The sequence below is a fragment of the Lathamus discolor genome, chromosome 1, assembly GCF_037157495.1.
Source record: "Lathamus discolor isolate bLatDis1 chromosome 1, bLatDis1.hap1, whole genome shotgun sequence".
Classification (NCBI taxonomy): domain Eukaryota; kingdom Metazoa; phylum Chordata; class Aves; order Psittaciformes; family Psittacidae; genus Lathamus; species Lathamus discolor.
Genome location: NC_088884.1, coordinates 156,123,659 through 156,137,409, shown reverse-complemented (window position 1 = coordinate 156,137,409; position 13,751 = coordinate 156,123,659). Strand labels below are relative to the sequence as shown.

At 39.5% G+C, this 13,751-nt stretch overlaps 1 protein-coding gene across 3 annotated transcripts in view; it reads left to right on the top strand.

Annotated features, from left to right (window-relative positions):
• Window positions 1–13,751, top strand: part of FAM193A (family with sequence similarity 193 member A) — an 82,059-nt gene that overhangs the window by 50,282 nt on the left and 18,026 nt on the right. For 2 of the 3 annotated variants that reach the window (XM_065660600.1, XM_065660582.1), the window contains exons 9-14: window positions 3,666–3,743; window positions 7,394–7,506; window positions 7,661–7,903; window positions 9,787–9,940; window positions 10,039–10,218; window positions 12,600–12,851. In XM_065660600.1, the coding sequence (XP_065516672.1) occupies window positions 3,666–3,743; window positions 7,394–7,506; window positions 7,661–7,903; window positions 9,787–9,940; window positions 10,039–10,218; window positions 12,600–12,851 (1,020 nt within the window). The remainder of the gene's footprint in view (window positions 1–3,665; window positions 3,744–7,393; window positions 7,507–7,660; window positions 7,904–9,786; window positions 9,941–10,038; window positions 10,219–12,599; window positions 12,852–13,751) is intronic. The other variant, XM_065660591.1, reaches the window with a different exon arrangement.

Genomic DNA, 13,751 nt, shown 5'->3' with positions numbered 1-13,751 from the left:
TTCCAGTACCTTCAAGGTGGAGACAGGACGTAACTAATTTTATTTTTAGAGATTGTTCTATATTTGGGGTCTGCATCTGTGAGGTGTCAGTTAAAAAGTTTTCTCTTAGTCTGGCTGCTTTTTTGGATCTAAGTATTTGATTGCAGCTCTGTAAAATCTCATCATCTCACATTTTGTGGTACTAGAAGTCATTTTCCTCCTGGTGTCAGGGTATTGTGTCTGATACTGCCTCTCCAGTAACAAAGTGAGCTCAGTTCACTTCTCATCATAAACACTTCTTTTTCAAAAGATAGAACTTGTGTAGTCACATTGAGATCAGGCTTCTGACTGGTTGATCTGCAAAATTAGCTCTTCCCTGATGATTTTCTTTAATGACCAAAAAAGAAACCCTGTGAGGGGGTTTGTAGGGGGAACACTTTTAAAACTTAAAGCATCAAATTTTCAAGAAGATACTAGTATTTTATTGGTACTTATACATAGAAAAAACATTTTTACAGTTTTGCCTTAAACGTTGTGTTGGTGATAACTTGTGGTTATACTCCATCAATCAAAAACACATCACTCAGTATGACCATCTTATCCAAATTTGCAGTGATTTTTTTTTTTTTTTTGTCAACGAGGTAGATATCGGAAAGCCTGGCTACTGTGGATCTTAATAGTGAATGCATGTTCAGTATTTGCTGCCTCTTGGCTTAAGAAAATTAAGAGGTTTTATTGCTAGTTTGTCAAAGGTTAGAATACAGATCATCACAGAGGAAAAGTTAAGAATGGTCCTCGTATATCTATTGTAGAACTATACCCCAAATTTCAGCTAGGGCATCAGCAGAGACAGTTAGCGGAGTCTCCACTACAGTCATGTAACACGTCATGTTACGTGTTCTTGAGGGGGGAAAAAGGGGAGTATCTTTTACAAGCAGTGCAAATAGTACTTTATTTTTTTAAAACACTGTGTAAAGCATGTCTGTGCATGACACAGCTGTAACTTAATACACTGCTGTGTCAAGTGTACAGGCTGTGACAAAATGTAGAATAAGGATTTGTTCATGTCAACACCTGTATTCATCACAGTAAAATCTGAACAAAATGTTTAGGGTATCTGGAATATAGAAGAATTTAAGTGTGTGTAGCGTGTACCTCTGGATCATTGCCAAATTTCAACTACATTTAACTTGGAAGATACTAAATATATCTCAATCATTTTGAAAAGTAATGTCTGAAGCATGTAAGGTAGTCATATGTACTTGGTGTGAAAGTGTTTCCTTTTCGTTTTTGTGATGGCTCCCACTGAAGAAAGGCATACAGGAATGGCTTTGCCCAGCTCCACAAGAGCCATGGGAGAGCTTTTTGCTTTTCTCTCCGTGTGTGATTTTCTTTTTACAGTCCTGGTCAGGTTAGTAAGAAAAAATTGTACAATTGTTTTTGGTTTATTTTTTTTTTTTTCTCTTCATGGTGGCTGTATAAATAATTGAAACACTTTTTTCAGTGCTGAGAGTTCGTGACAAGAGGAATTATTTCTAGTGAAAGAGACTAGGAAAATAGATGGAATTCACAAGTGGGATTTTCAGATGCTCAAATGTGCTATTCACATTTGATAAAGACTTCAAAGTTTGGAAGTGCCAAGCATCCTGTGATGCCTGTATGCACATCAGAGTTCTCACAGGTGATCTAGTGGTACATCAGTTCTGACCAGACTGCTGGCTTTGTTTAATGGTTGAATCAGTTTCAGAATGGAAAAATTCTTGTTCACCTGCCTGTCTCAATTTACTATGTCCTGTCTGAGGGATCTCAAATAGTTTCTAGCCTCAAATACACAGGGAGGAAGAAAGAAAGTGGTAGTGGACTTGTTTTCTCTTTTGAGCAGCAGTGGTAGCGTATTCAGTGCAGATGCAAGACTGAAATGTAAATTTTTCCTTTTGATTGCATTTGAATTTTTCTCCTACTCCCTAGCAGAATTCTTGGGCACAAATCATTTGGTTTGTATTGCAGCTACTTTGCCCTGCTGAAATACTCATTGGGGAACACAAAGAGGGGACAGTGATTTTCAATTATTTATGAAATTAATAACTTAAGATACTTGCAGACATGGGTTATTGGAAAGGATGTGAAGTTGAAAGTAGGAAAAGTTTAGCTTCAGCCCCTGTGCCCATTAATACTCAGGAGTACCAAGACTTAAACCATGCTGTTCAATTTGACAGTTTGTTGGCAGGCTTGAGTAGGCAGCTCCCAGTTAATGCACTGGCTGTTTTAAACATCATTCTTTGGCATTAAAGTCTTCTCTTATAATGCATAGCAAATGTAAGTGTCTGTCATTGATGGTGAGGATTCAGCTAGGTGCCAGGGCACCTAAACCACTGAATGTTGCTGTGTGTAAATGTAGCTTAAAGGTTTTCAGAAGCTGGTAGTACAGCCAGGATGAAATTTCTGATGCTTTTGGCTGCAGGCTCTGCAGTACTTTTTAGTGTGTCTAAGAAATTGTACCAGTGGTTCAAGACTATTTCGTGCATGCTGTGTTTTAAAAAACACACACATGCACATGATAAACTCTTTTTTCTTTTGTGTTAATGTGACCTCACTGGAAAATGAAAATCCACATTATTAATTAGAATTACATGCTGCTGATTGTTTCAGAAATTCATTAAGCAAAATTTTACCTCTTAATACTCTTTCAGATCCCCACCTTTGAATTTTATTTTCCCAAGTTAAATAATGATAATAGCAATAAAATACTTAAGTTAAAAATGAAACTTTAAACTTTTGATCAAGTATGAATTTCTGGAGGCGTGCTTTTGAAGGACGGGGAAAAATTAAGATTGCTAGTGGTATAACCTCCTGGAGTTTGGTTCACTAATATTTTTATGAAGCAGTTCGTTATTTTGTGAGGTAGACCTCTTTATTAATAAAGTAAATGGAAAAAAGAACTGTAAAAGGTAACAGGGATAGTTGGGTTTCCTCACTGATGAAGTAGTACTCTTAAAATGTTGTTGAAAGGTACAACAGGAGAAGCTCTGTTCTTGCTTTTTGCTGTGTTAAAATTCATGGAAGCTTTTGTGTTCTGTTAGAGTCAATTTATTTACTAAATCAGAAAAGTAGAATTTGTGTACAAAAAATTACAGGCTCTATATGCATTTATGGGGATGTGATTCAGGGATGAGTCATTATAAAATATTTCTCCATTCTTAGGTGAATTATGAGCATGAAATACATTGAGGGAGAAAAGCGGCATAAATAGTGTTAGTCTAGGTCACTACTTCTAATTTGTTTGACTCTTGGATTGGGTGGTTAGTTCCACACATGGTGCATCAGAATTTGCACTTGAGTCTGTGTTGAAGCCTTGCTGAAAGTCTTGTAGCTTTCGATGTTAATGGATGTTAGTGGGTCTGAGATGTTGAGGATCTAAAGCCAATTGCATTTTACTGAAAATGCTGTGAAAATATTTTGTGAAAATAAATGTTAACATAAGAATAACTTGAGAAAATCTGACTGAAAAATTGTGTAAACATAAAACTTTAAAGTGACTCAGATGATTAGCAAATAAAATACATTTCATATTGACTAAGTATGTACTTTTAAAATAATACAGACAAGCTGGGTTTAATGGAGCTGATAGGCAACAGTGTAGGTTTTCTGTCATCAAATCAATGAGTTTTCCTTAAATTCTGTTTTAGATGGCAATGAAAACAAAACAACGCATGCTAAAGGAAGACTGGGAATTTTTTAAACAGAGGCGTTTTATTGAAGAGCAGGTAGGATTTATTATTTTTTTTTATACCTTATTAAGTTACACTAAATGCTTCATGTGTGTTTGTGAGATGCAAACATGTGAGTGTAGCATATTGTACTAGTTCTGTGTGACCTCTGCAGCTATGCCAGGCATGAAATTTGGTCAGTTATAATACATAAAAGGAGAATCTATGGATTATGGAAGGAGGGGCTGGCCGCTTGGGAGGAATATAGGACAGTTGTCAGAGGATGTAGGGAGGCAATTAGGACAGCTAAGGCCTCCTTGGAACTCAATCTTGCTAGTCGGGTTAAAGACAATAGAAAGGGCTTCTTCAAATACATAGCAAATAAAACTAACACAAGAGGCAATATAGGCCCACTGCTGAACGAAGTGGGTACCCTGGAGACAGAGGATATAAAGAAGGCAGAGGTGCTGAATGCCTTCTTTGCCTCTGTCTTTACTCCTGCAGACTCTCCCCGAGGGCCCCGGATTTCTATAGCCCCAGAAGGAGTCAGGACAAAGGAGGAGTTTGCTTTGGTAGATGAGGATTGGGTTAGGGATCAGCTATGCAATCTGGACATCTGTAAATCGATGGGTCCGGATGGAATGCACCCACGGGTGCTGAGGGAGCTGGCGGAGGTCATTGCTAGGCCACTTTCCATCATCTTTGGTAAGTCGTGGGAAACGGGCGAGGTGCCTGAGGATTGGCGGATGGCAAAGGTCACACCAATCTATAAGAAGGGCAAGAAGGAGGACCCGGGTAATTATAGACCGGTCAGCCTTACCTCCATCCCTGGAAAGGTGATGGAACAACTTATTCTTGACTCCATCACTAGGCATATCAAGGATGAGGGGGTCATTAAGAACAGCCAACATGGTTTTATGAGGGGGAAGTCATGTATGACCAACCTTATAGCCTTCTATGAGGAAGTGACTAGGTGGAGGGATGATGGTAGAGCGGTAGATGTAGTTTTTCTTGATTTCAGTAAGGCATTTGATACTGTCTCCCACAGCATCCTCATAGATAAGCTAAGGAAGTGTGGGCTTGACGATCAAGTAGTGAGGTGGATCGAGAACTGGTTGAAAGGAAGAAGGCAGAGAGTTGTGGTCAATGGCGCAGAATCTAGCTGGAGGTCTGTGACTAGTGGAGTTCCTCAGGGGTCGGTGCTGGGACCGGTGCTGTTTAATATTTTCATCAATGACCTGGATGAGGGAACTGAGTGCACCCTCAGCAAGTTTGCTGATGACACAAAACTGGGAGGAGTGGCTGACACACCAGAGGACTGTGCTGCCATTCAGCGAGACCTGGACAGGCTGGAGAGTTGGGCGGGGAGAAACTTGATGAAATTTAACAAGGGCAAGTGTAGAGTCTTGCATCTGGGGAAGAACAACCCCATGTACCAGTACAGGTTGGGGGTTGACCTGCTGGAAAGTAGTGAAGGGGAAAGGGACCTGGGGGTCCTGGTGGATAGGAGGATGACCATGAGCCAGCAATGTGCTCTTGTGGCCAAGAAGGCAAATGGCATCTTAGGGTGCATTAGAAAGGGAGTGGTTAGTAGGTCAAGAGAGGTTCTCCTCCCCCTCTACTCAGCCTTGGTGAGGCCGCATCTGGAATATTGTGTCCAGTTCTGGGCCCCTCAATTCAAGAAGGACAGGGAATTGCTTGAAGGAGTCCAGCGCAGAGCCACAAAGATGATTAAGGGAGTGGAACATCTCCCTTATGAGGAGAGGCTGAGGGAGCTGGGTCTCTTTAGCTTGGAGAAGAGGAGACTGAGGGGTGACCTCATCAATGTTTACAAATATGTAAAGGGTAGGTGTCAGGATGATGGAGCTAGGCTTTTTTCAGTGATATCCAGTGATAGGACAAGGGGCAATGGGTGTAAACTGGAGCATAGGAAGTTCCACGTTAACATCAGGAAGAACTTCTTTACTGTAAGAGTGACAGAGCACTGGAACAGGTTGCCCAGGGGGGTTGTGGAGTCTCCTACACTGGAGATATTCAAGGCCCACCTGGACAAGTTCCTGTGTGATGTACTGTAGGTTACCCTGCTCTTGCAGGGGGGTTGGACTAGATGATCTTTTTAGGTCCCTTCCAACCCTTGGGATTCTGTGATTCTGTGTAAAAGCAAGACCCAAGCAGAGTATGTAATCATATATCATCTCAATTGCTAGTGATATAACCTACTGGACTTTGGCTAATTAACATAGCTTTATGAAGCAATTTGTTATAGTCTGTAAGGAGGTAGATCTCGTTATTAATTAGGTAAATGAAAAAACGTAAGCACCATAGTCTTAGGATGGAATACCAGGTACGAAAATTCTTTATACAATAAGAGAGGAATTTTTGATGCCTTAGAGTGTGATCCAAAACAGCCAATACATAGAGCATGGAGCTGCCTTGATGTACATGATAGAGAATTTTGTATTCAAGAGTTTGAAAATTTCCTTATGTGTTTGGAGCTGGGGAGTGTGAGTCGCAGTAGCAGGGCAGGTGATTATATCTGTTACCTCTGAGGATGTTATCTGTAGGATGGCTCCTACATCCTTTTTTGTGGGGAAAAGGCTGAGCGGAGCTATCTGCTTTTTTTAAGCTGTAGCCAAAGAGGGACTGGTGGGAGTTCCTACCTTTATTATAAAACTACATCTGCTGTTTAAGACTCAGAATCCTCTTCCGTAGCCTAGAAATGTTCAAGTATGTATCATGCTTTCTGTAAGAGTACAGTGTGACTCTGCTAGAGTCAAGTCAGAATGGGAAATCTCTCCGTGTCTGTACCACAGCACAGAAGGGAATGATAGTTGTGAGCCAGGGAAAGAGAAAGTACATTTTAATAAACTTAAGCTTAAGCTTAAATTGGCAATGTCTCAAAGCAATCATCAGTATGTACTTTTTCAAATAAGGAACATAAGCCTGTGTTAACCATGTCTTTAGAATATGTGGTATACAGGGCTCCTCAGAGGACTTGGAAGAAGAATCCTCTTTTTCCTTGATCCTAATTGGCCTTAAGTGAACTGTAAGCCCATGGCTTCTTAGGTAAGGATCAGGTCTGTGCATCTATAGACGTGGAAGCTTAGGCACATCCTTGTTTAACCTAAGGTTTGTAGGTATCTAGTGGAATTAGGTGCTTTTGGGATTAGGCCTCCGCCAGGTGGACATTGTTTGGGTTGTATTTTTTCACTAAAACAGTCAAGTCCTGTTTTGGCCACCTACTTTGTTCTTTGCATCTATCCATTGTGTCTACAGAATTAATCCTAACTCTTTTTTGCAATCTAAGGGTGAGTTTGCATTCTCCATTTGTCAGCAGTGTCCTTTTGTCCTTACTGTGAAACAAGACAAGAACTGTTCAGAGTGCATCAGTGGAAGTACTGTGCAATATGCACATACAAATTAGTCAAGGAGAGGGACTTAGCCACTTCACTAGTTCATAGTAGAAACATACTTTCTTTGAAGAATTTCAGTGCCATATGTTTGTTGTTTCTAGCTTTGAACTTCCTCCTTTTTTCACTCATGATCAAAACACCACCTTCATGAGATTATTCTGAATTATTCTGCTTTTAAAATATTTTGCCCAAAGAGCCCTTTTTGATTATATAATGTGTTAATCATGATGTGCCATGGAATTGTTAATGGAGAGTCTTGCCCTACTAAAACACTGCCTTTATAATTTACTTCAGCTTAATAACAAGAAAGCACTAGCTGGGGAGAACAACTTCACAGACACAATGAGACACATGCTGTCATCACGTTTGAGCATGCCTGACTGTCCGAACTGTAATTATAGAAGAAGGTGAGCTGATGTTTTTAATATGAAATCATAATAAATCATTAATTTCTTGTTCAGGGAAAAAGGAAATACATTATTGGAACAAAGAGTGTGATTGTTTTAAATGAATGATACTTAAACAAGGTCATAAAAATCTCTAATCTTAATTCTTGAACAGATGTACTTGTGATGACTGCAGTCTTTCACACATTTTAACGTGTGGCATCATGGATTCTCCTATAACGGATGATATCCATATTAACCAGTTACCACTACAAATTGATTCTGCTCCGGACTATCTCTCTGAGATCCGCCCACCCAGTATGTCTTCAGCAAGTTCAGGATCAGGTTCCAGCTCGCCTATTACAATTCAGCAACATCCCAGACTGATCCTTGCAGATAATGGTTCTGCACCAACTTTGTAAGTGTTTTTTTCTGTTTTAAATCTTTGTGGTGAAGTGAATTTAAGCAGGCAAGTCACATTGGCTGACTAAGCATTATGTAATGCTAGTTTTGCCTCAAAAATGTGTAATGATGGTCCTATATTCAGCAGACCACAACTCCAGAGCTGTATGTTGTGCAAACATAAAGTAAAAGCAAAAATCCTGTAAACTTCTTAAAAGTTTCTGAAGACATTGACTTAACAGTATTACTTGAAGTGTGCGTCGATTGTACTTTCCTGCTTTGCAATTGCAAGGATGTCAGATATTGATCTGCTTCAGAGCATCGTTTTAAAATGTCACATTTTCTTAGACGGTGAAGGGAACAGGTGATGTTTCTTTGAGGGATGGTAATTTAATATGATTAATTTTATTTCCAAAATAGCTTTTATTAAGATTACTGAAGCTGTGCTAACTCAAGTCTTGCATCAGAAATGATTGTTCCTATCAGAAGTTTCTGTCTCTCTCTTTCTTCTGTTTGTATCACAATGACCATCAGATTTGAGGCATTAGTCTAATGGTAGACTTCTGCCCCTTTCATAATTCTGTAGGTTAAAAGTACTTGGTAGGCTGGCTTCTGTACGTGGTTATGGTATAGCTAACCAGCAGTCTCCTCTGTCGTTATACTCTAAAGGAGCTGTTGTCACTATGCTTAAGGAAATTGGCATTAGCATTCTGTGTTAATATGGTGTGATGAACAATGACAGTGCAGATGTGAGATGTTTCTGATGAATATCACCTCACTGAGTTTCATCTCCTTTAAACATTTACCACTGCATCTGTCATCAATGGCTTAATCTTCCTTAGTTTCTGAACCAGTTTGGGTACTACTTGAAAACAGAATACGTGGTGGTATGTTTAGCTACATATTCTTAAATGTATGGTTTGCAGTTTCTGTAAACTCTTGTTAGTTTTGGTGCTGAGCTGTCCAAAACAGTTCAGTTTGTCTCTTCAGACGCTAGTTCAGTTGAATCCAAGTATTATTTACTGTAAGAAGCCTTTTTTTTTAGGGAAATACCACTGCTCCTTGGGGAAGGGCCATTTTATGTCTCATAATATCAACTGTGTTTTATTTCCTCATTGCACATTTGAAATATGCCTGTTGGTGCCATCATGTAATTAAATTTTGGCACTGTATCTCATGGAATGCAAAACGATAAAGTGCACAGTTTAAGAGCTCTTCTAAGAGCTCTGGATTGCTGTAGAAACATGAAGTAACCAATCTTAGCAACACCTCCCTGGAGCAGGTAATTAAACATGCATGTTCTTTTACTAGCTGTCTGTATGGAAAAAAATTCCATTAGCGTTTTAGAGCAGATTCTGAAAACCATGTAGTTTTGGGGTCATCTAGGAGCTAATTGCTATTGAGAAATTTAAGAGTTACTGTGATGTGTTCAGTGTTCCCTAGTTAATGATATTGGTTTGACATTTGATGTATGGAAAAACTTTATTTTTTTTGTTTCCACTTAACACTTTCTGTAAAAGAAGACATTGGCATAAGGCTTAGGTTTTGGTTTTGTGTTTTTTAGTCAAATTAAAGATCATACATAACCTGCCTTTATTAGTTATGTAGATTCGTGGTTAGAAAACAGTGTTGGAAAAATATTTTTTGTAGAAATAGCAGAGAAGCTTATTTTCAATACAGGTTCAGGCATGCAACTGTTATATTCAGTTGGATGGTATGGCAGCCTTCTTTATCTTCTTGCTTGAAAAAGTAAGTTCAGTGAAACAAGTTGGAAGACAATCCTTTGATTCCTAGTGGAAACATTCCTACAACTTTTATTTTATTTTGGTGTTCTACTTGCTTTCATACTAACTGGGGTCACTGTGCACTGTGATTTATTTAAGCCTCTTTTCCCCTTAGTGGTAGCGATGATGAAGATGTTGCACCATTATCAGCAAAATTTGCTGATATCTACCCACTGAATAATTACGATGATGCAGAGGTTGTAGCGAACATGAATGGAATCCACAGTGAGCTAAATGGCGGAGGTGAAAACATGGCACTGAAAGATGAGGTACAGCATTTCCGATGTTGTATCTTCTAGCAGTTGGATGTGCTCGATGGAGAAAGGCCAGTCCTTCCCCTGTGTGTTAATGAGTTAATGTTGTCCAGTCTCCGCAGGTGAGCAGTACTAGCAGCAGCTCCTCAGAAGCAGATGATGAAGAAGCAGATGGGGAGAGCAGTGGTGAACCACCGGGGACTCAAAAGGAGGAAATGTCTCTAGGAAAAAGGACATTAAGGAAAGATGAAGCAAAAATGGATAGTCCACCACCTTCTTATCCCAGTCAGCAGGTATAGTAATCTAAAAGCAACCCTTTCTAGTAAATTAATTATTTTAATGTGGGTGCTTGAATGATAGGACATTTTAATCTGAGTTACCCTGCAGCTACAACACAGGCTTGCTGCTTTGAGAGGGAACATACCAGTCACTTTTATTGCTTACTGGACCAAAGAATCCACATCAGAGGAGGTACCTTTGAGAGCTTAGAAAATGGCCGGGCGGAAGCTCCCATTATATGTTCCCATGTGATTCGGATGTTTGTAAGGCCTTCCACTAGAAGCATTTTCTCATTTGTTAAGCATATTACGCTGCTTCCAGTGAGTACATTGAGATCTTTTTCTGTGGATGACTGAGCAATGGCATAATACTTACATGGGCTGAGACCTCTGTCACTCTAGTTTGAAACTGGTGAACAGTTTCAGCATTTGTTGTGAAAATCATATGAGGATTATGTAAGTCTGCTTGCCTTAGGGAAGCAAACTAAGATGCAAGATAGAAAGACATATTTAACCTTCCTCTGTTTTCTTTGAGAAAAAGAATTTTCTTATAATTATTCTGAGGAAGTCTTAATGACATTCTTTTTTTAGTCTGATTTTCTAATCAGAGCTGAATATCCTTTAATGCTGCATTCAAGTGATTTCATTTATACACATCATTGCATTTGAAATTTTTGGTGTTCTCTCTTGAGGTTGCTTATTTAGTCCATATCTTTATTTCTCTTCTAATTCCTTTTCATGGTCAGTACTCAAAGATTTGTCAGAATTGGATTTTGAATCTCACCATACTGTTCGACATCTCTTTTCTGTTTTCATTTGCTAGTAGACTATTACTGGTTTCTTGATAATACCGTTTTTTATGAGCAAGTTATTTTTTCTTCTATGTACAACTGATTCATGTCATCATTGTTACTTGGTTTATGGAAATACTTGGTTGTTCAGATACCCCTTGTTTCAAAGGCTGGAATGCTTTTAAGTGATACTGAAGAGTTAGTTCTTTCTGAGAGGAAGGCATATTTAAGAAGAACACCACCTTTTCTAGAGAGCTACATTAGCTAAGGTTACTTTTTGGAAAAATGTACTAGGAAAAGTAGCAATTGGAAGTGTTCCTGGTATTGCCTCTGGTAAAGTTACCTCCCACTGAAATGTCAGATGACAGCTGCAGGAAAAAGTACTGAGCTGGGGGAAGGAAATGGAGCTCCTCCTTCCTGTGTTCCTTTTGTTCAAAACTTGAAGTCTTTTGAGGTAACAGAAGTTAATGATACTTTGAGATCAGTAAAAGGTTCTAATAGGCCAAGGATTTCTCACAGTTGATGCTATTACGAAATTTTTCATTAGAAATGTCTGCTTCATACTGTCACAAAAGGGTTAAGTTTGGAAGGGTCATCTGCAGATGGTCTATTTCAGCCCACCTGCTCAAAGCAAGGTCATCTAGAGAAGGTTGGTCAGCAGTTCTGAGTTGGGTTTTGAGTATCACCAAGGATGGAGGCTCCAGAACTGTTGCAGGTAACGCATTCCAATGTTCAGCGACTTTCATAAATAAACACTTTAAGCTTGAGTGGAATTTCCTGTATTTCAGTCTGTACCCATTTCCTCTAGTCCTTTCATGGGATACCACTGAGAGGAGCCTTGCTCTGTCCTCTTTCCTCTCCTTTTACCTGATGCACGCTGGTAAGATCCCCCTGAATCTTCTGACTTGAGGCTGAACAGTCCTGGCTCTCTCAGCCTTTCCTTGTATGACAGATGCTCCAAGGCCTAAATCATCATTGTGGTCCCTCACTGGCCTTACTGCAGTATGTCCATGTCTCTCTTGGACTGGGAAGCCTACAACTGGAGCCAGCACTCCAGAAGTGTCTCACTAGTGCTGAGCGGAGTGGAAAGATTGCTTCCCTTGACATGCTGACAATGCTCTGCCTAAGGCAGCTTAGGACTACTTCCATCTTTATCACCTAATTAACCTTTGTTACTAGTTTCTACACATACTGTTTTTCTATTTGTTTAGAAAATTGTGGAAAATAATCATCTGGTTATTTTTGTTACAGTGGGGTAATTGATTGCAGAATAATGATGAAATGCTGTCAAGGTTTCTGTTCCTGTCTGTTCTGGATTATTTGTAACAGTATCTTGCTTGTTCTCACTGATAGTGTATATTTAATGTGTGTAGAGTATGAAATGTTGTCAATTTGTAGGACATTCTTTGCTTAACTAAGATAAAGATCCTCCACCAGTGCTTTTACAAGGTTCTTCCGTTGGTATGAGATGAAAGGATTCTGTGGATGCTCTGAAAATACTAATTGCTGCATGCAAAGTTATCGCTGAGAAAAAAGGATGGGACAAATCACTGATTTTACTGTCTCTTGAGTAGATTGAAAAAAATACTCTCTTTTTTCTTATAGGCTGACCAAGGTCCAAATGCTTGTGAATGTCACGTTTGCAAACAAGAAGCCTCAGGTCTAACAGCCTCTGCACTTGCAACTGGACGCTTGCCTGCTGGCCACCAGTTTATGAATCCTGAAAAACCTGCACATCCTGCACTTCATCTTTATCCTCACATCCATGGACATATACCACTGCATACAATTCCTCATCTCCCTCGTCCACTTATCCATCCCACCTTGTATACAGCTTCTCCCTTTACACACAATAAGGTAAGCCTGATGAAGGAGATGGGATGCATCCTCATCCCAGGAAAAATGCTGTACATCTTATAAACCAGCGGGACTGTGTGTCAGTGAAACCATGAAAATTGCTTTAAATTGTGGTCTGTTTATAGTAGCCCTTTTGAAGGGAATAGTGAGGGGTGGGGAGTAGAACACATGCAGGACTGGTGGGAGGTTCATACAGCAGGGCAAAGGGTATCAGTAGCAGACTGGTAATTTCCTTACTGTGATTAGAAAGCATATGGAGTCAAAAGAGTCTTGAATGATGGTGGAAACAGTGATGAGACTTCACTGTGCAATACAACTAATTAAATCTTCATTTCATACATATTGAAGGTCAAAATTTAATATTCCATTTTGGCAATAATATCCTGAGGTTTCTAGTTCAAAATGTGATTTCTTTTTTAAATTGAAGCACAGAATTCTATTTCTAAGGAGGTTTTGTGCTTCTAGAGTACTTGCCTTTTTTGCAGGTTCTGCGAAGTTCCTTTCGCCCAAAACTTGTAAATAATAAGACAGATGTGGGGACCAGGTGACAGCTTTTCAGAAGTATCAGTCAAAAGCAGGAATTACTGTTGTTCCACATATTGTTTAAATCGGTTGAACTGTGGATGCTGCTGACAGGGGAAAAGCTTTTGTCATTAGGTACATCTTCCTTCCAGCCCTCTTGTTCGGTCCAGTGATCCTGTGGTTGTAAGGAGAGTAGATTAGTTCAGTAAGATGACTGTTACATAACTCTTATAGTCCTTCTGAACATCCACTTTCTTTTTTCTTGTCTTAGTCTCCCTTCCTTATCTCTGTTGCAGTGCACCAGTTCTGTACTGCAGTGTACCAACCTGCCATTTCTCAACAGCCCATTGCCATTCTTCTGAAACCCCAATTGTTGTA